A 24,213-nucleotide genomic window follows, 5' to 3' on the forward strand; every position below is an offset into this window, starting at 1 on the left:
ATAAATCTGCAACTGGTGAGATTTATTGAACCCAAGAGAACAAAATTACCATAATATATCTGAGGAAGATGACAGCGTTATTGATCAATAAGTATGACTCAGCCATTACGTGACTAGCTGCTGTGAAGCTGAATTACCAAACACACCCTCTCTTCCTCACCAGCAGGGATAATAACCTCCACTTTAATTCTGAGTGATTATGGGGGTATCAAAGTGCCAGGTGACATTCATGATGTCTTACTTATCCAATTATGTTTGTTCATTAGGAAAAACAGAGAATTTAATCACATCATGTGACAAAAAGAGAAATTTAATTATGCTGGTTATGTACAGGTAATATACATGAATCACAGGGGCAATATTAACACTTTTACCTTGTGTGTGGTTCTATCGGTTTAACAGTAAATGGTGCAGAAGTTCCTGTTGTAATGGGTAATGATTTTATCACTGGTTGAGATTACATTGTCATATGAATAAAATTACTTAACTTTTTCTTTATGGTGCATGAAAGTTCAGGTTGTTAAATCTGGAAAGTTGCAGAATTTAAGACTTTCGTTTTCTTTCACTGACAGCAGCGTTCATTATGTTTTACTCTTTACTCTTATTTCTCAGTTTCAGACAGAAAAGCCACTTTCTTCAACCATTAAAAGGAATATGTGAATGAAAAGTTAGTCTGTCTTGTTTAATCTATTAGTGTTATTTGAAGACTTACTGGTTTCAGCAGTTGCTAACGTAGCTGAAAGGGGGTTAAATTCAGGTAATACTTCATTTTAAAAGTTCATGTCTTTGATTTGAAGACTATTTTGTTATGTATTTTCTTTTGTTTCTTTGAGAGTCATCACCTAAAACTCATTCAACTCCAATGAGCTCAATCAATGATATCAGCTAAGAACAAGATTGAATTGTGGCCTTTTGAAAGAAACTAAGAGAAGACAATGAATGAAGCAAAGAAGTGTAAGATTTCCAAGCTAGTTAGAACAAGATTTGAATAAATCCTCAAATAATTTAAGATTAACTGATAAGATCATTTTAAACAGACTGTATCTACCCCACCTGATGAGGACGTTGTAGAAGCCCTCTCTCAGCATCCCAGAGAGGTACTGGTTGTCAATGGTGTAGAGCAGCTGTGATTGGTCCAAATGGCTGCAGAGGGCGTGAGCCACGCGGGTGTTTCCTAACGCGCAGAGGGCGGAGTACAGCTTCAACGTGTGGTAGTGAAACTTCCTCAGGTCTTCATGCTCAGATAACTCCAGGATGTCCATGCATCTAGAAAAGAGCAGGGACAGATTAGGGTAATGGGGAAGCAGGGGGAGTTTATCGTACTCTTTAGCAGTGTGAAACTTTCATTCTTTTTAATAAAGGGAAAGACAGTATGTCAATGCATCATGTAAGATAGATGAGAAAACCTGTGACCTCAAGAGAATTTAAAACTCTCTCTTCACCTTTGTAGATCTCCCTTTAATGCTTTTTGCTGTTTTTAGTATATAGAACAAAATTATTGATTTGTACTGTTAAAACAAGACAAGATTTTTGGATTTATAAAACTAATATTCCATAAAAAGTTGGGGCAGTGGTAGCCTATGTGTTATGTTTCCATGCCCCAACTAAAGAGGCTATTGTCCTCAAATAGGTCCATCTGGGTTTAAATATGAGCTCTGACTTCTTTCCTTCATCCTCCTGTCTCTCTTGTAAATGCACAAAAGCCCAAAAATAAATTTTAAAGTAAAGAGACAGTTTTTCTTAAATCTGATCATTAACGATGAAGCATCTCACCTATTTTGCTGACTCCAAAGATAAACAAACTTCTGACACGCTGACATTAAGTTGACACAACTTGTTGAAATGTGCTGACTTATAAGGCAGAATAAATGTGTATTTTTCAACATCCTGCACTAAAATATCAATAGAGAGCTACGGGAAACTTAGATTACTGTCAGACTACAAATAAAAAAGGTGAAAATTAATACTAGTTAGCATGACAGGAGTCAGACTTACATTTACAAAAAAAATCAAGAGCTTCTGAACAGGTAATATCTCTTTTAAACAGACAATACTATCACTTACACCAGAAATTTGAGTGTTGGAGACAGGCTACTCATCATTATCATCCTTACAGGAGTTGCACAAGTGTGATGACCATGGTAATGAATTGAAGGTAATGAATTCTCTCTCATCATTAATGGGAAGTCTTAATTGCTTTTTTATTCAAATTCAAATAGCAATAAACAACCTGTCAAGGCTCTTATTCTGAGTGACTAACACAGCATGTCACTGCAGGACTAAACCAGTATTGTCCTGCAGATGGAAACACAAGTCTAAATTTTTGTCTATCTCCATCATATCCCTAGTGCTGACCTGTTCTCTTCAGGTATATGTACAGCCATCATCTGCAGCGGTTCAAGGCACTGGACCACCCAGCCGTGCCTTTCGCTGACCCGAGCAGTCTCCACGCTGAGGAAGGTGTTTGGCATCCTGCTCCACAGCACAGCTACGATGGTCTGCACATCCAGACGTGGAGGGCACTGAGGCACCGGGTTCCTGTGCTCGCTCTTAAATATTGCAGAAGAGAGCGGCATTGCATCCTGGAACACAGAAAAAGGAGAAGAATAGTAGGATCATGGAAGAAAAATAATTTACAATTCCAACAGTGGCGACAAACCTGTTGTTGTTGTACAGAATTTAAATAGATAAATTAATTTATCAATCACTGTTTCCTCCACAGTTCTCATCATTTAAATATCATTGCAATATGAGCATTCGGAAAAAAACACAAAGTGTCTGAATACACCAAAGACAACAATGAAAATTATTTCTTGCGTACAAGCAATGGCAATGGTGTTTTCCTTGACTTAGCTTAGGAATTTGACACTGTAAATGTTGAGATCCTATTAAGTAAATTACATTATGGTTTAAGAGGCATTGCTCTCACTAGTTCAGAAGTAACATGTATGGAGGAGAACAACGTGTTTCTATAAGCGATCATAAATCCTTAAACAAACCCCTCAAATATGGAGTACCCCAGGGTTCTACTTTGAGACAACTCCTCTTTAGTTTCTATATAAATTACTTTGTGAATTCTTCCAGTGTTTAACATAAAGTGTTATTTGCTGATGATACCTGTTTTTGGCACGTCAGAGCCTATTTGAACTACAGGCAACACTAAATCATAAGGTCTTGAGCTATTGAGGAAAAAACTCAATTTGTTAAAATTAATGTTGGACTAATGAACTGTTAAGGGGCTGTTGTGTTGTTTATTTGTCATATCTTCTGTATTGCATGTATTTGCTATGTGTTGCATGTTGGGACACCCTCCCAAAAGCTTTTAGACATGTCTTTTTCATGCTTCTTGTTTTACTGTGTTTGTTTGTTGGAGTCTTTCAAGGACATTTTTATTGATGGGCTAGTCCATTGAGATGAATCATCTTATTTTCAATGGGTATGAAATCAAATAAATCAAATCAAATAAAAAATCAAATGCTTTCTAACTCAGCATGTTTATATTAGGTATTGGGAGGAGCTTTGGGTGTAATGGCCATGCTTCCAAGCCACTGTAACGCTGGAGGAAGCTTAAGCTAGCTTTCAGCTACTATCGTTAATTTTTGCCAAGCTAGAGCTAAAGAAAGCTTTATTTGGGCCATTGTGCACACAGGTTTAGTGCAAAACAAGATTGATTGTAACTCCAAGTGTTACAGCTAATGCTATGTAATCTTTGATAATTGTTTGTCAAACTTCTGAATACATCATAATAACAGTATTAAAAATGTATTTTAGAATGCATATTTCATTATTTAATGTAGGTCTTGCAGTGCATGTAAGAAAAAAATAATAAATAGTAGTTTCAGTACTACTATTTCAAAACAATACTGAGCTTTTATTCATGAAAAAAGGATTACAGAATGTTCTTTTTTTCAGAGATACTAACACAGTCCATTAAAACCATTGTTGTCTTCTAGTGTTATATGTTAAAAGATTAGAAAACAGACTAACCTTGATCTTGACTAGTTCAATCTGGAAGAGGTTTTGGCTGGTTGGGCGGACAAACACAGCAGGGAACAGCTTGGTATTTGGCTCCACCTGAAAGTAAGCATCGCGTTTTTCAATGTAACCTCTACTTTCCCAAGAGAAATTCTGTTGATACGTATATAAAAAAATCTTTTATAGGTTTGGCCGAGGCATCAGCACAAGTTTCAAACAAAAATACAAACAAACAGATGTTACATCAGGAAATAAATTCATAAGCATTTAGCATTAAAACATGTGAGTACATGGGTAAAATTAATCGTAATTCTTGTTCTGAACTAATTTCATCTTAAATTAAGGTGACTCTGTATCTCAGACATATAAAAAGCACCAAGATAAAACAAAAGTTCTGCTTGGCATAGACTGAGTCAGAACTGTCCTGAACTTAAACCTTGTGGAATCTATAAAACCTCTGGTTATTCTAATTTTCTCTCTCTGTTTCTGTCCTGGCAGCAGATTTATCAAATGTCAGAGAAGCTTTAAACTTTAAAGTTTGTAGATGAGCTGGTAATTTTCATCTAAGTTCAATGGGTATTAGCTTGTGTATTGATGACAGCCACCAGAGACAAAAGAAACATACAAAAGAGGAGAAAACACTGAAGCCTATCAGGCTAAAAGTCTCTTGATTCTTTCAGAAGGCTTGCTCCTCTTAAAAATACCAATTCACAGCTTAACCAAGGATAGGACAAACGGCTAAAAACAGGAGACAATAAGAGGAATAAAGACGAGTGCGAGACTTAAATAATAAAAGCTGCTCTGGGTGTCATTTCGATGTCTAGTCAGGTATTCAGAATGATGAGCTAAAACGAGGGATCAGTGAGGCGAGACAGGATTTGCTGAGCAGATGTCTGTCTTTGTAAAGGCTCTGCTTTAGAAAAAAGATGAGAATTCAGCTGTATAATTTCCTAAATGCATTTTGCAGGTCTTATTTACTGCAGAGAGAATTTATTTGCATTGCTTTAAGGAAGACAGAATGGGAGATCTTTCTGAGTGTGTGCCAGCAATACAAATATGTCTGAATGGATTCATCACAAAGATTTGTTTACGGCATAAACACTCAAAGTTTTCATTGTCTGGATGTAATAATTATGGAGCTGAGTGTTAAGAAGCAGTAACCAAACTTTCAGTTTGCTTTTCAATTACTTTGTAAGTGAACAAAGTTTGTAGAAGTAGGGTAAAATAATGAGATCCAAATGATGAGGCAGAATAACATTGTGCTCGACTGCTTTTCTCACCTGATATGTTGTAGGCAGCTCTTTGCCATTGGCAGTGAAAGATACAAGACCGGTGGCCAGATCGATCAGGCAGCCAATCTCCAAGTCAGAGTTGGAGCGGCTGGAGGATGAAGGGCCGGCTGCATCCGCTCCACACACCATGTAGCAGTTACTCCTCTGGACACTGTCGAAACAAAGCGCATGATCTCAGCCTGCACGACTCCATGTGAATGTAAAACAGGTGAACAAATAGTGTAAGAAGAAAAATAAGGGATGGACAAATTTTTTTTTTCCATTGTTTTCATCGATCTGTGTTTGGCTTGTGGCATTTGCCTCATTCACACTCATTGTTATGCGCAGCAGCTCTTCTTAGTTTACTCCCCTGCATGCTAATGAAGAGTAGAGAAAAAGCTGGGAATGTATCAGCCAACATGTTAAGTCTAAGGTCAAAGTATAGTTCACGATATGATATGATCTAAACTTTTAATTCTAATAAAACTTTGAAAGTGTTTACTAAAGAGTATAACAGGTCTAATGACAAAAATGACAACATGGATATCATCTTTTTTCTTTCAAAATAAAATGTTCCCAGCATTTCCACTTAGCTCCTACATTTTTGTATCTTTACATCAAACAACACAATGGCAAAGCAAGGATACCATTAAGTTATTCTTATGACTTTATGTAGATGTAGTTGGCTTTTAGGATATTTGATTAATCTCAAATGCTAAAGCCCTATTCACACTATTCACAAAAGGTCTGAAAATACCTGGGTGAGCTGCATGTGGAAAAGCAAAGGGCTGAATTTTACTTTACTTTAAGTTAGATGAAGCTTTCCAGAAAATTTTAAAGTTGCATGTACTACAGGCAAAAACATGCAGTTATGTTGCCAGGAAGTTATTTAGTAAAGTATTAAAAGGATACTTGCTCTTTTACTTTGACTTTAGAGGAAGTCAAAAATTGACAAAGTCAGCTCTAACATCATGTGTTGCCATTATCTTGAATGATCTTGGTCATATTTATCACTTAAGAGCCTCTAAGAAGGCAAAGTCCATCATGGAGAATTCTCATCACACTCTTCTTTCAGAGTTAAGACTTCTGACAACAGGGTTAAGGTTTTCTTATGCCTGAGCCAAATCAAACTGATATCTTCTGTCATTTGTTCATTGCAGTAAGGTTCCTAAACAAGCTGTGGGCACTGTTGTCATTGAACGTAGACTATGAATTGTTAGATTTTGTGTCTCAAATTTCACTGCACATCTATCATAATTACATCCACGGGAGCTATGTATTATCTATTTATGTCTTTGTGCATTTTTTATGATGTGTATAGTATGTGTGGATCTCTGTTGCAAACTAAATTGCCCCTTGGGGACAATAAAGATTTTCTAATCCAATCCAATACTATGAATATTTATAGTGCTTTTTAGAGGTAATGATAGGTGAAGTGCAGCTTGACCCTGATGGTGATTTTCTAATAGCATGGAGTATCTAAAAAAACATAGTGTAAGTTAATGTCTCTTGTTACCATTTTAACGTTTCCATATCTTGTTCCTATTAACAAAGGTGCAATTTTCAGCGTTTCTTGGCAACACACAGTGCTTTAATGGATAAACATAATGAATGTTGCTCCAAACTTGGCTGTCAGCACACTAAAACAATGAGGAAAGTGCTGAAGTGGGAAAAAAGAGGTAATAGAGGGAAATAGAAAGGTAAGAGAACACTGAAGAATAAGAAGGAAATGTATTTCTTGTAACACATTTCAGACTGTTTCTTTGGGGTCTTTGTACAGACAGAGTTCAAACTGCAGCTTTTATTAAACATTTTATGAACTTCCCTCAGTTAGTGAAAATGACCAAACTCTGGAAAAACTATATCTTATCTTCAGTAAGCAGAAGTGAGATGTAGAGAGTTTATAGCAAGCTGTGTCATAACTGTGAGTGCAAAGAGTGCAGTGACAAACTTAAAACCAGTCAGTGGATTTAGAAAACATGGAATAATGCCAGTGAAAGGCCAAAATAAAGGCAGTAGAAAACCATTAATCTTCTGTGTTCTTATCTTGTCTTTTCCCTCATGAGGGAGTAGGGGGAGGTAGAGCAACAGCCCAACACCTATGTGCTAGCTCAGATCAGGCTCACCTGGTTTTGCTTACCCAATCCTCTTTCCAAGACCTCTTTTCTGACTTTTCTGTCTTTCTCTTCTTTATCCTCTTTATTGTTTTTCCTGTAATGGGCTTGTTTTGATTTTGTGTTTCTGCTACAGCTCTGTCATAATCACACAATTAATTCCCAGTGCTTCCCATTATTCTTTTGTCATGTCTCCTCCACATGTTTCTTGTGTCCTAATATAGTTTCTAGCATTTCCTACTTACATTGTGTAATTTTCTCCCTGTAGTGGTTTTTGTTTTCTGTGTGTGTTTCCGTGTAGTACTGCAACCTTTAGTTTCTAGTCCTTCCCGATTTCATTGTGTCATTTCCCCTCAATATGTTTCCTAAGTCTTTTGTGGTTCTTTTGAATATTTCCTAATTTAATTTCTAGTGTTTCCTGTTGTGGTCATGCCCCTTTCTTTGTGTTCCCTGTGCTCCTTGTTCCATTTAGTTGCTCGTGTTTCTGTTTTATTGTGAAGTTCTTGTCCCTAGTGTTTCATGTCCAATTTTACTTCCTTGTGTCTCCCTCCACTGGGATTGTGTAATCAGTCTCATTCTCATTCTCTGTACTAATGGCCTTCTGCATCAGTTTACCATGTCTTCCCAGTGGCTCCTTGAGGATTCTTCTGAGTCCTTTTATTCTCACGGATTTTTCCATGTACCTTCTTGATTTTTCTGTGAGTTCTTCTTTTTTAACCTTTAGTCAGACATTTTATTTTGGACTCTTCTGCAAGTTACCCTTTCCGTTGCCTTTTGTTTTTGGTTAAAACTCATTTTTCTTTGGTTTCTCCACTTGGACCCTCTTTTCGTTTATCTAAACCATGACACTGGAATTCAATTTCAAGCACTGGGTGGGAACCAGGAATAGTTTTAAATTTTGTTTCTGGGGACAATTAACTGTAAACTCTACATGGTTTAACATGGGATCTTACCTCTCATGGACCCGGCCCCTCTCGTCTCCCAGAGTGACAGTGACTGTTCTCGTCTTGCTGAGGCTGAAGTTCTTGCTATAGTAATGATAGTCCGGCGTGACCCAGCCCACCCACACAGATGCTGGGTCCTGTCCGGCAAAAACTCTCACCGAGTGGTAGTACTGGTTACAAAAAACAGACAATAAGTTAACTTTTCTGAATAGAGAACGGTCATCCACAACAATCATTTTTAGGTGTCCAAGTTTGAAATTGTAGATTGATTTACAGTTGTGATGCTTCCATAGTCGATAGTCCCATCTTCTTTTGGAGGATGGCTGCAGAGACAAAAACACAGCTCCAAGTTAAAAGAGCTACAAGAAATAAATTGTTTTGAAGTTGCAAAACCAAAATACCAAGGCACTAAAACAACTGAAACAAACTCCTCATGATATCAAAGGGTTCTTCTGTTATTGCAGCATCCCCAAAATGCCTGATTTTGCAGCAGCTCAGAAGGTTTGAATGCAGGCTGGGGTGTTTACAAGCTTACACTTGGGTGAATGCTGCAGTGGGATGTTTATTTTCCTCAAATCATTTTTGACAATTTTTTTAGTCATAATGCCAAATGAGATGGATAACAGCTGAATAAAATTAAACTTAACAGCCATGAAACAGTCATTAATGCTACCCATTTCAATGCAAGTCAGAATGCTAACAGAATCTGCATGTTTCTCTCTTTTTTACTTAGGTATCAAACACACCACAAACAGGGCATTAACAATTGGTTCGAATAAGACAGCTACCAACATAGAAACGTGGAAAAAAGACATCCATAATTGAGTTTATTTGTATGGGTTACAGTGCACAGTCTCCATTAAGCACTGTACTTTAAAGCTGGATCGTTGCACCTATCAATTTTGATCCAACACTACAGACCTAAAGGGATCAATATTTTGAATATCAAAGGAGGTAATTTAGAGATTGGCATGTTAATATGGGAAAAATGGGAGCAGCGGTCAAATTTGCAGAAAAGCTGCAAAGATTGGCTAAAATCACAAGGATTAAAAAACAGTTGCAGGGACTGTTTGGATTGGCTGGACTGCAACAATGAATATTCCTGGAGAGATTGCCTACTATAGCTTTCATTAGAGACCTGAGTTTCAGGGATTCGTCCAGTAACTTGTCAGCAGAGTAGAACTCCACAGGCATGCTCAGTCGACAGTAGACCATGTCGTTGTTGCTGTTCTGAGTGCCAAATGTCTTGTGTGTGACCTTGAGGCAGGGAGGGCTGTCCACTGTCCCGTCGATCCTCGTCACCTGACAAGTTAAGAAGGAATTATATTCCAAAGGCAGAAATCAATACCCAGCAATAAAGTGTCTATCAACACTAGCGGCTTTGTTCATCAGAGCTATATTTGTATTCACTGAACACCTTTACTGGTAAATCATCAGCTAAGGGTCATTCATATGACATAAGACAGCAGGGTAGCAGTCAGGAATTTAGTCAGAGTCCCTCAAATTTTCATTATTTGGTTTCAAATATTTGTGTTTATTTATAAAAGTTTCTATAAAGAATTTGTCCTGATTTTAGAACCCCCAGTGGACAAAGTAATATGTCTAAGTCCTTGCTAATCTGTTCTTAAATTGTGTTGGTCAATCTTTTATAGCTGAAAAAAATCCCCTTACAATTAAAAAGAAAATCAAACCTATTACCTATTAGGAAAATATAAACAAAGGCTGTTCCAATGGTATGCTGTAGTCTGTTTAAATCAATTTAACTGCCTATCTTTACAGGCATCTAAAATAGACAAAGGTTACCAAACTTGTTGCAGATGGTTGTATTTTTCGGGAGTCACAAAGAGGCATCAGAATTAATTTAATTACATTTTACAACCAGTAAAAAAAAATGCTGAACAGGAGCTTTAAGTCTTTTAGTAAAACTACACCAGTTTGCTCCTTATGAATATAATGCTGTTCTGGTCTAATAATTTTATATTTATTAATCTATTTCATACCAAAAAATAATATGTAGTCTGTTTAACATCTTCAGTTCATTAAAACAGGTCTGAATAGGTCAGAATTTTGCAGAACAGAAAAGTGTTTTGTATCCTCATTTTGTATATCACAACTGGTAATTTAATGCCAAATGTAAAAATTAAAATAAAAACTGATGTTTTACATTCACCTAACCCTATTAACCAAGTGAGCACATGATCTCAAAGTCTTCAGTTTTAGTAACCATCCTGTGGTGCAAGTATGTACAGAGAAAAAACATCAACAGTAAAACTACTTAAATGCTGCATTACCTCAACATGCATGTGATCCTGGGGTACATTAACAAAGGTGGGAAGACGCTTGCTGAACCACATGGTGATCTCTCTGTTCATGTTGACACCAAAGGGCTCAAAACCTTCTTGGAGACCACACATGGTGTAGTACTTAAAGGAGCTGGCGTCCTTGCCCAAGTTCATGTGCCCGATCTGAGACATGCCCAGACTGCACACAGGGATGAAACCTGCAGGAAGGGTATGGGATATCGGTGGGTTAACAAGGCAAATATTGATCTTTCCTGAGGAGTGATTAATCTTCTGTTAATATCATCCCTTGTTCCTATATGAAATGAACCTCCCTGATAGAAAAACTTTCCCCTTGTGCATGTAATTAAAAGTTACTCTGATGCTTCGCAACACTAATGATGTGATCTGCTTCTCTGCCCTAAGTTCTATGTTTTTTAATTACAGAGGCTGACTTTAAGAACCTGATTGAAAAAACTCAGGATAAACAAAACAGGGGTTTGTTACTTATTAATAAAAACCAATAAGGTTAATTTTATCCCCTACAATTGTTCATAAAAAGCCTGTCTTAAAAGTAATATCTGCATACTGTCCTGCATTAATGCATACTTTGTAAACCGTCTATACTTCAGAATCTATCATACATAAACTAAAACAATTAATTTCAACCACCTTACTCCCCTGAGACCCTCCCTCCGTCATGTCCTAAAGGATGCTTCATTTACAGATTAATGGACGAGTGCCACTGTGAATTCATTAAAATGCTACACTGTTAACATTTTGCAGTTATTTCCTCTCATGCTAACTGTTAAGCAAACCCAGTCATACCTCAAGAGAGACTATGGGAGGAAACACAGTCAGAATAAATTAATAAAAATGCTGAATTGAATTAGAAAGTTTGCTTGAGTGTACACTAGAGCCCTCACCATCCTCAGTCTCAAAGTCAGTGAAGCAAAGTTCAGAGCCCTTGTTGGTGATCAGGAGCTCTCCGTTCAGGGTGAAAATCATGGATTTATCCTCCATGTTGATCATGCAACCAACCACATCGCCTTTTTTCCAAGGGTGTCCAAAGTAGCGGCTTCCGGCATGCATACGTCGACCCTTACAGACGGTACAAATTAGTTGTTTGTAAAAATCAGTGAGAGGCATTTACTTCAAGATCTCATCTCACTCTCATATTTTCCCAACTATAGCATCATATTGTCAACAAAACTAACTAACAACAACAGAATGATAAAATGATGCTCCTGCTTCTGTTATAAGAAAGTAGGATAGGTAAGAGATGTTTTACCCTGTATCCATCGAACACAAAGGCCTGGTCATCTGCTCCCAGCTCCACATCAGGCCTGCAGCCTGGCCTGGCCCAGCCAACCCTCATGTCACCTCCTGTCTGAGCCTCAAACTCAAAGTACCACTTTCCTGTCTTCACTGCATACGTCTGCTCCACACGGAAGAGGCGGATGGTCTCAATACTCTGCTCATCTGATACATGGGGGGCTGGAGATGAGGAAAGGACAGAAACATTAATGCTTTACTCGACAGGGAAGCTAACAGTATTTGTGACTAATTTCAGGCAGAATTTCAGCATTGGCATGCTGTGTGGGATTTAGACTCCTAATGTTGACTGTCTCTGTTGAACATGATGACAAAATACCATTTAAATTGTAAAATACATTAGTAAAGGTTTAGCCTCTACAAGACGGACTGAAAGAAATTTCATCAGTCATAAAGGTTTTACATCAAAAACCCATTCTCACCCTCCTGGTCTGGGGGGTCAATATCATATCCATATCCAACCAAAGTCCTGATGGCCTCTCTCAAACTGTCTCTGTTTGATTTCTTAGTGCGCTCATCCAATAAAGCATATGGCACCAAGCGAGGATTACGCCTGCTCTTCAAATCCTGACACAGACAAGGAAAGTAAATTAGTACAACAGACTGACTGAATGAATGATTTGATATGTGTTAGGCATGAATACCACCCATATAAAAAGACGCAATTGAAAAGCCTTTACAAAATTTGATGAATGAGCTGTCATAAACAGAGCCAATAAAAAAGGTCTTAAGCAGAAACAAAAACTTTAGAAATGTGAAGCCAGTTTCTTTATAAATGAGGGAAATGAAGACTTACCTGCTGGATGCCATAGGTCCATCCTTGTTTAATTCTGTCTTTGGCCCACACGTTGTGTGCATTCTCGGCCAGTTTATCAACTAGAACCTCTTGACCTGCATTCAGTTTCACATCAGAGAGTTCCAGTGGCGCAGGCTTATAACCGTTAGACATCATATAGCTGCAAAAAGAAGGCTTTTATGAACATTATGTGCCCATTGTGGTTTGCTCTCAGACAATAAAAACATGTAAAACTGCATCCAAAAGACACTTTTCTTTCTATACTGAGCAATAAATCCAATGTAAGACTCTAAGACTATGCAGTCTGGACAAAACATACACACTGGATCAGTAAACAACAAAGGAAATGTTTGGTAGATAAAATAAATGCTCAATATAATCCAAATAATCTGGATCTCCTAAAAGAGATTAATTTCCCATCATAACAGCTGAGGAATCAGCTGAGGAAATATGGGCAAGATCAGACTTTAATGTGCTAAAACATGACAAAACTGTACCAACCAGTCCCCTTTGTGAAATGATCACACAATTGTGTGACTCGTCCAGGCTAGGTGGAGGCTTTTTTAATCTGTGGCTGCTGCCGTTTTTACGTGTATTTTTTTTTTACTTTTTTTATTGCCTAAATATTTCACTACACTGAGGATACAAAGATAGCTTAAGAATCAAGAATTTCATTTTTTTACTCTGAATGCTTGACATAGTGGTAAACAGCTCAAAACATGGCCATGGGATAGCTGTACTCATCCCTGCTATAGAGTAACATGTAATATTTTGTTAAGTTTAAGAGACAGAGGCTATAAAAATAAATGTCTCACTCTTTAGGAAGTTTGATTTTCTTCAGATCGTCCTCAGCGTGAACGTTGACCTGAGCGACATGGCATCCAAGAGCCAGCAGGGTCCTGAGGATTAAAGAGAGATTGGCAAACAGAAACAGAGATACTGAACATAACTGATAACAATATTCAGCCCTCACTACATACAATGAATGTTTCAACATTACTTCAGGAGAACCTTTTGAGAGGCAACCACATTTGAATACAGCTCATTACACAATGATAAATCTCTGTCGATCAATACCAACACCATTAACAGCAGCAGGCTTTGGCTGTGTGTCTAAATAGCAGTTATTAAGCATTTGGCGTTGCTTTTATTGTGTTAAGCTAAATATTTTTAACAGTGAGATGACTCAGTAGTTGGCTCAAACAAGCTTAGGGCCTGAGATTTCTTAAAAAATCAATACTGAAATTCACTCAGTAGATGCGAGTAATTACAAGCACTGCTTTAATCTGAAAAGTAATCTGCTTGTGTGTAGCATTCAGAATTTTCACGAATAAGTAATTAAATTATTTAGCAAACTGTCTCAGGCTTACTTTAATGTTTCACTGGACATCTGCACGTTGTAATTCCTTTCAGTTTCAGGCAGCTTGGAGAAATCCACAAGGCAAGGGTGCTGCCTCTTGTTGTCATCACGAACCTGAAGAGAGACGGTGCCTTTATTGTTTATTTCACATCACAACAATAAAAAATGGAGTGATTTCCTGTGGTCATTTTGGTTTATGGGCATGTCCGTCCATACTTCTGCAAACAACCCGAAGAAAAATGTGATTAAGCATCCAAAATTTATCAAAACTTGACTGCAGCCTAATTATTATGCATTGGACTTTGGCAGATGCATTTTTGTTTGTTTTCCACACATAATAATTCAAGCCTCAGGTGTTGCTCTATTAATGAGGCAGATATTAAGCCTGATTCAATTCAGAGGAGAGAGCCGCAGGCAAAAGAAGGTTTAGACACCTGCTTGAGTCTGCAACTTGAAGCTACATCAGATATTCGACAAGACTCTTCAACTGAAGCCTTCTCTGATCATTTACATTCACAGATCGTCAAAAACGAGGAACATGAAAGGAAAAACTTAACATAGCAAGGCCAAGCACTCTGATATAAAAACAGCTGAACTTTATCATCACCCTGCCTGCCAAATATCTAAGAGCCTTCTGTCTTGTAGTCAATGTCACTTTGAGCTCTTTAAGGCTTGTTAAAGCAAAATTAAACACCAAGCAGCTGTTTGGGCATAAATGTTGTCCTAAATAAAACGTAAGATCTTGGTTCCTCGCCCCCTGAGTAGAGCTTTGTCCCAGTCTTAATTAATCTAGATGTCATACTCCTGGAAGCTGAGACACTCATTAAGTCTGTTAAACAGCCGCTGTGTGCTGAGGTTTCAGTGGGATATGATTCTGTGATACCTACTAAAGAAAAAAACGAGGCAGCGTGTGATCAGACTTTAAAGCAGACTGTTCTTCAGTGAACAGTGTGGTTGATTGGCAGTGAAATGATGGGAGAGAAATCGAACACAACTGTGAAGATGCTATCCTCCCTTCATGGGCTACCAGACAATTTAAGAAACCATTTTAAGGTCTTAGTGACGCTTTAACTTTTTAAGCTCTGCATGGACAACCTTCTTCTTACATCTCTGATCTCCTGATACCCTTTTCTTCTGCATGGATACTTAAGTCATTAGATCCAAGACTCCTGTTGGTCCCAAGTATCCTTTTTAAAACTTTTCACTTCTTCTGTTTCCATGCTGGGTAGAGTATAATGGCTCTTTGAAAAATGCTGTTAACATAGTTATATAGAAAGGCTTTTTGCTTGAGTTGAATTTTATAGCTCTTTGTAACTGTGCTTGTTTCTCTATGTTTCATGCTGTCTCAAAGGGTTGCAGATATCTGATTCTTGCAGATACTCACTATGCCTGTATTTTCAAATTAATTTTAACAGACACTGATATGTAATTAAAGTTCAGATCAAAAACTTCTGTTTTTAAAACACACTTTAAAGTTGAAGAATAAAAAATGAACAAAATTCAGCCCTCAAAACACATTTTAGAGTTTAACAAATGAGGAAGAAAAAGAACAAGACTTCACCTGATGTCGGTCTGTTGGTCTTGCCCATGACTGCATTAATTTATTCATAAATACCAACAATATAAACAGTCAATATAGGCTGATATTTACAGCTGATGTATAGGTTGTATATATCAGCAGAAATGCTATGTAATTAACTCTTAAAGCTAATATCTGCTGTTATTGCACCGATAATATCATGCATCGGTATTTGCCTCCTCTAATGTTCTACCCAGTTTTACTTAATAGTACATTATATTCAACTATGAAGCACTAAAGGGGTTATAAAAAAACACTTAAGTTAGTTATTTAATCATAAAGACTAATTACCTTAGCAAAGTGTTCAAATATGTGACTGAAAAGTGAATTTGCTGATAAACTTACACAAATAAGTCATAAGCATTACAAATACTCCCTGTAAAAATAGTCAACTGCTATTGTGTGCTAGTATGCTAGCATATTATAAGTTTCTGTACATCAGAGACTCCAGGCACAAACACTTGACAGTTAACAGAGAACATCCGGAATCATCTGTGAAACACTTCAGCAAGTTTTCTTGACATTCAAGCAAGTTTTTGAATGAGAACAATGGAGAGAAATACAAGTTAAATGATCTGGGCTGATACTGTGGAGGAGCAGATGGGAGATCAGGAGAAGGCCAACACAGTTTCAGGGGCCAGCAGCAGCAAAAATGCCTTGTCCAAAAGGGTCTAAACAAAGGTCCCACATGCAAATACTTCCCCCAGAACAGTGAGCTGGTCTGAGAAGCCATGGGGATATGATGGGATGGTCAAACAGAGACCATCTGAAAAGGTCTCTACCAAGCCAAAGGCAAATGCTCCCACCAAAGAGTGGAAGGGAGTCCCAGTCAGCTACAGTACCCCTCCAGCGACCCCCTTCTCAAGAGTACCATAGATGTAACGTCCCTCTTCAGTTTCAGGAGCAAGATCTTTAGAATAGGATGAGAGACCAGACAATCAGCTCAAACAGATGTCTGTCCAACTGGGCATTAAGAATTAAAGCACAGATTAACAATGACATCTATGAGAAGATATATAAGCTGCATCAGACAGTGAAGGTAGAGAAGAACAGGAGGCTCGAGCATGAAAACGAGATCATAAAAGCAGCTGAAGCATCCATCCTTCTCTGAGACAAACATCACCTTAATGAATCAGCTGAGGGAACAGAGCTGCAAACTGAAGGCTCAGAAGGAGGTCAAACAAGAGATGGAGAGGGAGATGAAAAAGCTCCGAAAGCAGCTGGAGATTTACAGTGTATGTAGGATCCCAGCGTGGTGCTATCGACAAAGGAAGAGGAAGAAGAGTTTGATGAGGACAGTAAGCCAGATGTTGAAGAAACTCCAAAGGAGGTCAAGGAAAAACCAGAAATCTAAAGTCTAACCTCTAGAGCACCAGCAGAGGAGACGCGTAATTCTAAACAAACAAAAGAGCTTTTGGATCTAATGTCATATCAGAATAACAGTCTGCAGGAGGAAATGTTGAGGTCTGACTCCTTGCAGAAAGGAACCTTGTGAGGTCAGACAGAGGCTGACAGCAGAGCTAGACACTCTAAAGCAGGAGTTAAGGGTCCTCAAGAAAGAGGCCTCCAGAGGCACTTCTACCACTGAGCAGATGGAGGCCTCAATAAATCAGCAGCAGGCACAGAAGGAGACCATCCAGGCCCTGCAACAGGAGATACAAGATGAACCGCCATCTGAAGGCAGAGATTTCGAGGGCTGAAGCCTGATTTATGCTTCTGCATCAAGCCATCGTTGACCATTTGAAGTTCTGCATCGAGGGAACGCATCGCTCTGCAATTAACCGCCATGCAATTAACCGCCGCCATGGTGTCACATCCGAATCCTTGTTTATCTTCCCGTCATGGCGACTGAGGTGGAGCGGGTGTGTTTGGACCTGGAGCTCATCAATATTGACAAACAAATTCTTTTGTTGCAAATGTTGAAGCGCAGGCAACAGGGAAGACGTTTGCGGAGATGGTCTGTACGAACATTAAACGAGTCAAGGCTGAGAACGGGTCAATTTACCACAATGGTTCGCCTACTGATGGACCTGGATGGAGAAATGACGTTTTGAGCGGACCAATCACAGCCCTTGCTGTCCTCGTTGCCATGACATGCCATAGTTAGGATTTTTTGGAGGTGTGCGTCAGGCTACGGTGTAGACATCCGGGTCGACGCAGAGGGCTACGCGTAGCTACGCCGTCAACGTGACGCAGAAGCATAAATCAGGCTTGACACTCTGACCAAAGAATTCCAAGGAGTGAGGAATCAGCCTCTTGAGACAGCTATCAGAACCAGATGTTGGAGCAAAACATAAAGGACCTGACATGTTGGCTTAAAATCTAATTTTAAATACTTGTACACAGAGAACAAAGTTAACCAGAGTCAAATTCCTTGTTAATGCATACATAGCTGACCCATAAAGCTGATTCTGATTTTCCTGAGCTTTGCATGCTACAATTAATAAACTTTATTCAGTATCATCTGTGCTGAACAACATCTACAGCAGCAAATATGTCTTCTTTTTGACATGTGGGGGAAAACACAGAAACTGGACATTTTGTTTGATGTGAAGTAGAAGTAGAAGATGCTATTTTGGGTGCCCTGTGTGTTCCACAAATAGAGATTTGATATATTAATTGTCAACAATACATAACTCTGAGCTGATTCTTTATCATGCTGAGTAATTTCACTTTGAGTACACAGGGCCAATTCTTTTTCAGGCTTAATAAGTAAAATATATAAAACTTAAAAAAAAAAATTAAAGAACTAATTTTTTTCTTGAAGCTGGGCATACTAACAAGCTGCTTTAAGGACACAACAGCAGGACAAAAACCCAAAACGGCTTTGTGCACTTAGAGGATGGGACAGTTAATGGGTCAGTGACATTCACTGTACTATGGATGGCCTGAGTTGACCTTTGTGTGTATCTAAACCCTGCCAGATTGTTTTTTTCTGTGCTGAATATGATGCTGGAGAACAGTTTTACCTTGCCATAGGTCCAGCCCAGCTCAATCTTGTTCATCCCCCACAGTTCATGGATGTTTTCTGCCAGCTTGTCCCGGACATTGTCCAGGTGAGGGGGAAGAACAATCTGCAGAGAGAGCAGGGAGCAGATGGTACAGTGAGATGATAAAAAGATGCCAAAGGGCCAACAAATGAAAATGGTGCTCCCTTTTTCCCCCTGACTCTGCATTTCTAAGATTCCTGGGGACTGTAGAAACTTTCACATTGCTTTGGCTTTGCTACACTGAAGCAGGAAGTCTGTTTATTTTACATTCGTGCTTTGGGCATCACTGGAGAAGCAAATGTTCTATAAAAGGCGTGTAACAAAAAGAGAATTAGCATTAAGTGAGCGATTACTGTGACCTCCTGAAGGCTTTAGAAGCTCAATTTTTTTTCTTTCCAAACATTACTAAATAGAAAAAACTGCAGCGTTACCTGTAATTGGGATTTTTTCTACTATTACAAGAAAAGAAGCAAAGTCTAATCAGATTTGATCTCAAAACGCAGGGTCAAGCTCAGTTACAGTAGTTACAATACATTTCTGATGGAGCAGTTCTCACCTGGCTGGTGTCGACAGGAGTGGGGATAAAAGAGGCCTGAGAGAGGAACTGAGTGGTACCCAGCAAGTCTCGGACACCCTCGTGGTCCCTCTTGTACTCCTTCACAGGCTCCACATGCATCTTCTCTTTGGGTAGCAGTGCCTCGTAGCACGGAGAGTAACCAGCGGGTGGAAGAAACTTAAAATCTCCATGACGTCCACCCAACAGGAAACGAACCCTGAGATGAGAGGTTACATAAGACTGCATGACATTATGCAATGACATCCTGACTCTTATATTCACCAGGGGGCTTTTAAAGAGTTTCTTTTTACAAACTATTTCAACAAATTTTGAAAGATGCAATTTTCCACACAAAAATTATTCAGCAAACAGATTTTACACCTCATTCAGAATACTACAGCTGAAGAGGATAAGCTTCCTTAAGGCAAAGATTATAAAGCTTCTTTCTGTGAAAAATTCATTTTGCACTGAGTCACACCTAGAATCTTTACCCAATAATAACAACTTTAAGAAGGCTGTGGCCTCTAAGGAAAGATAGGCCAATATGGGAAAGAACTTCAATGTTCTGTTGATCTTCAATTCTGAAACCCTTCAGCATTCATTGTCTATCACCTTCTGTAAACAAAGCATGCCTCTGGGAACGAATGTTCATTTCTTAATTTCTTCTTTTTCCGTGTGGATTGAATGACTGCAACATTATCAACTTTAAAATATTTGTTGAATGCAGGTCTAATCAACCACTTCTGATACCTTGCAGGCAGTTGGGAAATCTTAACATTAACTTTATTAACATTAACATTAATCATATATTCTTCATCATTACTACTTTGTTTCACAATAATGTCTGGGCTGGAAGACAGAAGTCCATCCGTTTTTCTTTTCTAAAGCTTTGACACTTTTTTAAACTGTTAAAATCAAGAATAACATGGGTTGTATCTTTTTAAGCATTCTGTATCCCAAAGTATCAAGAAGTTAAAAAAGTTGACAACCTATGTACAAACATATCCTTAGCAAATAAAATCAAAAAGCACTTCCACTGATCTTATTTCCTGCTTACAAATGCAGAGCCTTACTTGACACCTGCAGAGAAGCTGACAACGGGGAAGAAGAATCCCTCTGTGTTAAAGTCCTCGAACATGCCCTGGACAGGCTGCCCGTTGATCCTGAAGGACATGCTGGGAGCGCCCAAATCCAGACAGCAGCTGACCACATCGTCTGAGTTCAGCAGGTGCTGGTTAATGGAGGCCACGGCCCTGGGGATTCGGCCTAGACGACACAGGGAGAGACAGAGAGGGAGGATGGATGGTTGTTACAACTGCAAAGTCATTGTGAATGTAGGGCAGGATGATGGGCAAGGAAAAGAAAGGGAGACTAGGGTGATGAGAGCTTTAAGAGGGGGTGACATAAAATGGATAAAGGGATGTGCTGGGTATTCTCAGAGATTTGGAAGGAAAAAGAGGTGAAATAGATGTTATGCTGTTGGGTAGAGAGCAGGGAAGAGGGGGCATTCAAAGGACATAAAGCCCTAAAGCACCAAGCTGACGATTTATTTCCTTTGATGCAGGCAGAGAACTTCCTGCATGTCTGCAATCAGCTGGTTTTAAGGCTTAGGGCTTGGCAAAGGGTCACACTTGATCAAAGTCATAAGGAGAGGTCTAAGGTGGAGTTATTATGGCGACGTAATATCACTGTGCATGTGTTACTTTGTCCTTCACTCTGTGAATAAAAACAGCAACCTGGACACAGGACAGCAGCCTGCTGTATTATTTACGATGCTTCCTCTCAAGGCTAGGTCAGAGAGACCATTCCCTCTGTTGAGCGTGCTTACCTGAGTTGGAATCACTTCAATGCAAAGGTGAATGAACTTGTTATCAACTTTAATATCGCTAGTGTTAAGCTCATGGTAATTAGTGCTGGTCTTTACAACAATAAGCTACATCAGAGGGCACAGTCTAGACCTAGACTCTTTGTAAAGTGTCTTGAGATAACTTTGGGTATGAATTGCGGTATACAAACAAAGACTGACCGACCAATTTATCTATTGGTTGACTGGTTATATTTGCTGCTAAACAAGAAGCCTTTAAATGGCCCTAAATTTTCAAATCTGATTTTACAAATATCTGCTCCAGAGGGTTATGGCTTTGGCAGTAAAGTCTTACAAATTTTACTCTACAAATAAAGTAGAGAAAAAAGAAAATGGTTGTTCTCTTTCTAAGTTTTAAAAAGCTACTTTGCTTCATCAGATACCTGTGAATGTTGACTAGTCATATCTGACAGCACTACTGTTGCCAGTAGCGTTATTGGCAACGGTTATGAGCTCTAAAGAGCCAATAAACATACCAACAAGTCAGTAAAACTGTGCAATCTAAAAAGCTAGAATTTGTTTCTATGAATCTTTCCTTCATCTGCACGTTGACTTCTCAACCGACCTCATATACAGTTGGACAGTAATGCTGGTCTCATAGTGAAGGTCATTTTATTGCCTACCTGACCAGAGATGAAGTCCATCAAAGCTGTAGGAGTAAAGGTCATCACCCACACCGTTACCGCCCCACCCCTCTCCTCCTCCAGGGTACGGAGCATAGCCTTTAGTGTTGGCCCAGCCAACCCTAAGGTGAGTCGGCTCTCCGGTTACAAAGTGGTCCACCTGGTCGATCACCAGCTCAAAATACCACTTCTTATACTGAGCTGAACCGTCAGCCACACCAAGGAAGATGTTAGGCCTCATACTGAAGGTAAAAAGAGAGGAAGAAGGTCAGGCATCCAAAACCAAATCTTTCTCAACAATCCATCATAACAAACACATGGCTATTTGAAGAGTATCTTGGAATTCAGTACCTAAAGACTCAACTTTTTTAGAGTACATTTTAACTCCTAACAACTAGATAAAACATCTAAACCTTGAAAGACTTGAACAGGCATAAGAATAATGAGGCTTTTCTCTTCCTTTTTATTACTTTTTTTTTTTTTTTTTTTTTTATTACCTCTGAACATCATTAACCAGTCGAGTCTGGAGCAGCAGGTCCCTCTTGGGAAGCAGATTGTCACAGATCAGATTCTGATTGGCTCTCACTGCCACTCCATTACAAACACAGAGGGAACAAAGGACATCCAGAATCTGAAAGAGAGAAATGCACCAAATTCCTTTTTTTAAGATTATTTCTGGGGCTTTTTTTTCCCTATATTCTGACAGAACAGCTGAAGAGACAGGGGAAAGGGGAGTAAGGGGAAGGGACGTGCACCAAATTCCAAATTCTGTTTCAATTCATCTCTTTTACACAAAATTAACTTTGGGCCTTCGTCCTTTATTAGATAGGAAAGCTGAAGAGAGATGGGGAACATAGGGTAAGAGAGTGGAGGAAGACATCCACCGTAAGGGGCAAGGATCCTGAGACCAGTGTGTTGAGGACTAGTTGGCCACCTGCTTTTGCAACTGCATTAAATTGGGCTCAAATATGCAAATGATGTCATTTTAAAACCCTTTTGTCACAATCTACAGCTATTTTACCCCTCTGATAATAATAAGCTATTCTTTACAGACTGTAGAGCTTGAAGTGTGTGCACACTTTATAAAAAGGCTCTCCAGTCAACAAGGCCCTAGACTCCCACCTGCCACTCATGATCAGCAGCTGTTGTTTACGAGAATGCCCTTTCATACCGGGTACAATTTACGGGGTAAACATTGAGAGACCTTGGCATTTTAACACAGCATGTAAAACACATTATTGGGATGTCATCATAAATCAATCATAGCTTTGACAAAGACAATGGTACATCCTATTTAATTATAAACTTGTAGAAGTGGCTCAGGTTTATCTTCACTAATGTGATTCTTTCTCAGGATCAAATCTCTTTACACTCCCTGGGGATGTTGTTAAGATCCAGCAGAAAGGAAGGAGAAGGGATTGAGAGGCTGAAAGAGCTGAGAAGATTATGGCCACTACTATGGGTTTTAATGTCAAAGTCTGTTTTGCTCAGAAAAAGATCACAAAAGTATGATCCCATAAGAGTATAATAAAATGTTAAAATTCCTCAAAATGTGAGTACCATATGTAAAATAACTTCTGAATTTCTGATTTGACTAAGACATTTGTTTTCTGCAGTTGGACAGTGCATTTTTTTCTTAAGAAAAAGTATGAAATTCTCAATGCTGAAGTTGGATTTTTCCTTTAACATAACACAACATGCTCTTAGACAGCAATGTAATTTTCAGCTTGAGACCAAGAACAAATTTAACTATTCCTAATAAATTGCAGTAGACACAGTTAAAGCTGCTGTCAGCTCCCACTGCGCTTCCGTTTGTTTATGTGTTAAATGGCATTAACACAATATTAAGGGAGGCAACATGTAGTGTGTATATCTATAGGATTTGAATGTACTACTATAACTATCACCTATCATTCATATAAATATAAAATACCGCTGTTAGCACTCATTTTCGAAAGGTATTCTAAAACTTTAAATTAGTATACAGTTCAGAGTGCAAATCAGGCTTAAAACATGTAGAGACCAAAATTAAAATTTGAATCTTTTGGCAGCAAGCTACGGCAGCATTTTACCATTCCCAAGCCAGGTCGGATAGCTGAACCAACTTAATTGACTCCTCTGAATGCAAGAGGAGTTGATTAAGTTGGTTGAACGAGCAGATGCTATACTCTGAGTTTTCCCCAGATGTCCGAGCTCTTTACCTTGTCTCTGAGGCTGAGCCCAGCCACACTCCGAAGGAGTGACCATTTGTATCTGCTATTTTATTTTTTTGGTCATTACCCAAAGCTCATGACCACAGGTGAGGGTCAGAACAAAGCGCGATTGGTAAAGTGAGCTTTGCATTCTGGTTTAGCTCCTTCTTTACCATGACAGTCCAGTAGAACATCTGCAACAGTGCTGAGGCTGCACCAATGCACCTGTTAATCTCACAGTCTTTCTACCATAACTTGTGAATAAGACCTTGACTTATTTGGAACTCTTTCACTTGGGGTAATGACTCAGTCCCCACACAAAAAGAGCATTGCAC

At 38.8% G+C, this 24,213-nt stretch overlaps 1 protein-coding gene across 5 annotated transcripts in view; it reads right to left on the bottom strand.

Moving 5' to 3' along the window:
- ryr3 (ryanodine receptor 3) overlaps nucleotides 1-24,213 on the bottom strand; it is a 182,566-nt gene that overhangs the window by 93,698 nt on the left and 64,655 nt on the right. For all 5 annotated transcript variants that reach the window (XM_041805055.1, XM_041805053.1, XM_041805052.1 and 2 more), the window contains 19 exons: nucleotides 22,184-22,317; nucleotides 21,687-21,928; nucleotides 20,273-20,465; nucleotides 19,200-19,416; nucleotides 18,623-18,727; nucleotides 14,085-14,188; nucleotides 13,530-13,613; nucleotides 12,715-12,874; nucleotides 12,341-12,485; nucleotides 11,875-12,080; nucleotides 11,510-11,684; nucleotides 10,596-10,804; nucleotides 9,443-9,606; nucleotides 8,579-8,627; nucleotides 8,314-8,474; nucleotides 5,256-5,418; nucleotides 3,988-4,074; nucleotides 2,356-2,582; nucleotides 1,054-1,266 (listed from right to left, as the gene is read on the bottom strand). In XM_041805055.1, coding sequence (XP_041660989.1) covers nucleotides 1,054-1,266; nucleotides 2,356-2,582; nucleotides 3,988-4,074; nucleotides 5,256-5,418; nucleotides 8,314-8,474; nucleotides 8,579-8,627; nucleotides 9,443-9,606; nucleotides 10,596-10,804; nucleotides 11,510-11,684; nucleotides 11,875-12,080; nucleotides 12,341-12,485; nucleotides 12,715-12,874; nucleotides 13,530-13,613; nucleotides 14,085-14,188; nucleotides 18,623-18,727; nucleotides 19,200-19,416; nucleotides 20,273-20,465; nucleotides 21,687-21,928; nucleotides 22,184-22,317 — 3,038 coding nt within the window. The remainder of the gene's footprint in view (nucleotides 1-1,053; nucleotides 1,267-2,355; nucleotides 2,583-3,987; nucleotides 4,075-5,255; nucleotides 5,419-8,313; nucleotides 8,475-8,578; nucleotides 8,628-9,442; nucleotides 9,607-10,595; nucleotides 10,805-11,509; nucleotides 11,685-11,874; nucleotides 12,081-12,340; nucleotides 12,486-12,714; nucleotides 12,875-13,529; nucleotides 13,614-14,084; nucleotides 14,189-18,622; nucleotides 18,728-19,199; nucleotides 19,417-20,272; nucleotides 20,466-21,686; nucleotides 21,929-22,183; nucleotides 22,318-24,213) is intronic.

This window comes from Cheilinus undulatus, linkage group 14 (genome assembly GCF_018320785.1).
Source record: "Cheilinus undulatus linkage group 14, ASM1832078v1, whole genome shotgun sequence".
Classification (NCBI taxonomy): Eukaryota; Metazoa; Chordata; class Actinopteri; order Labriformes; family Labridae; genus Cheilinus; species Cheilinus undulatus.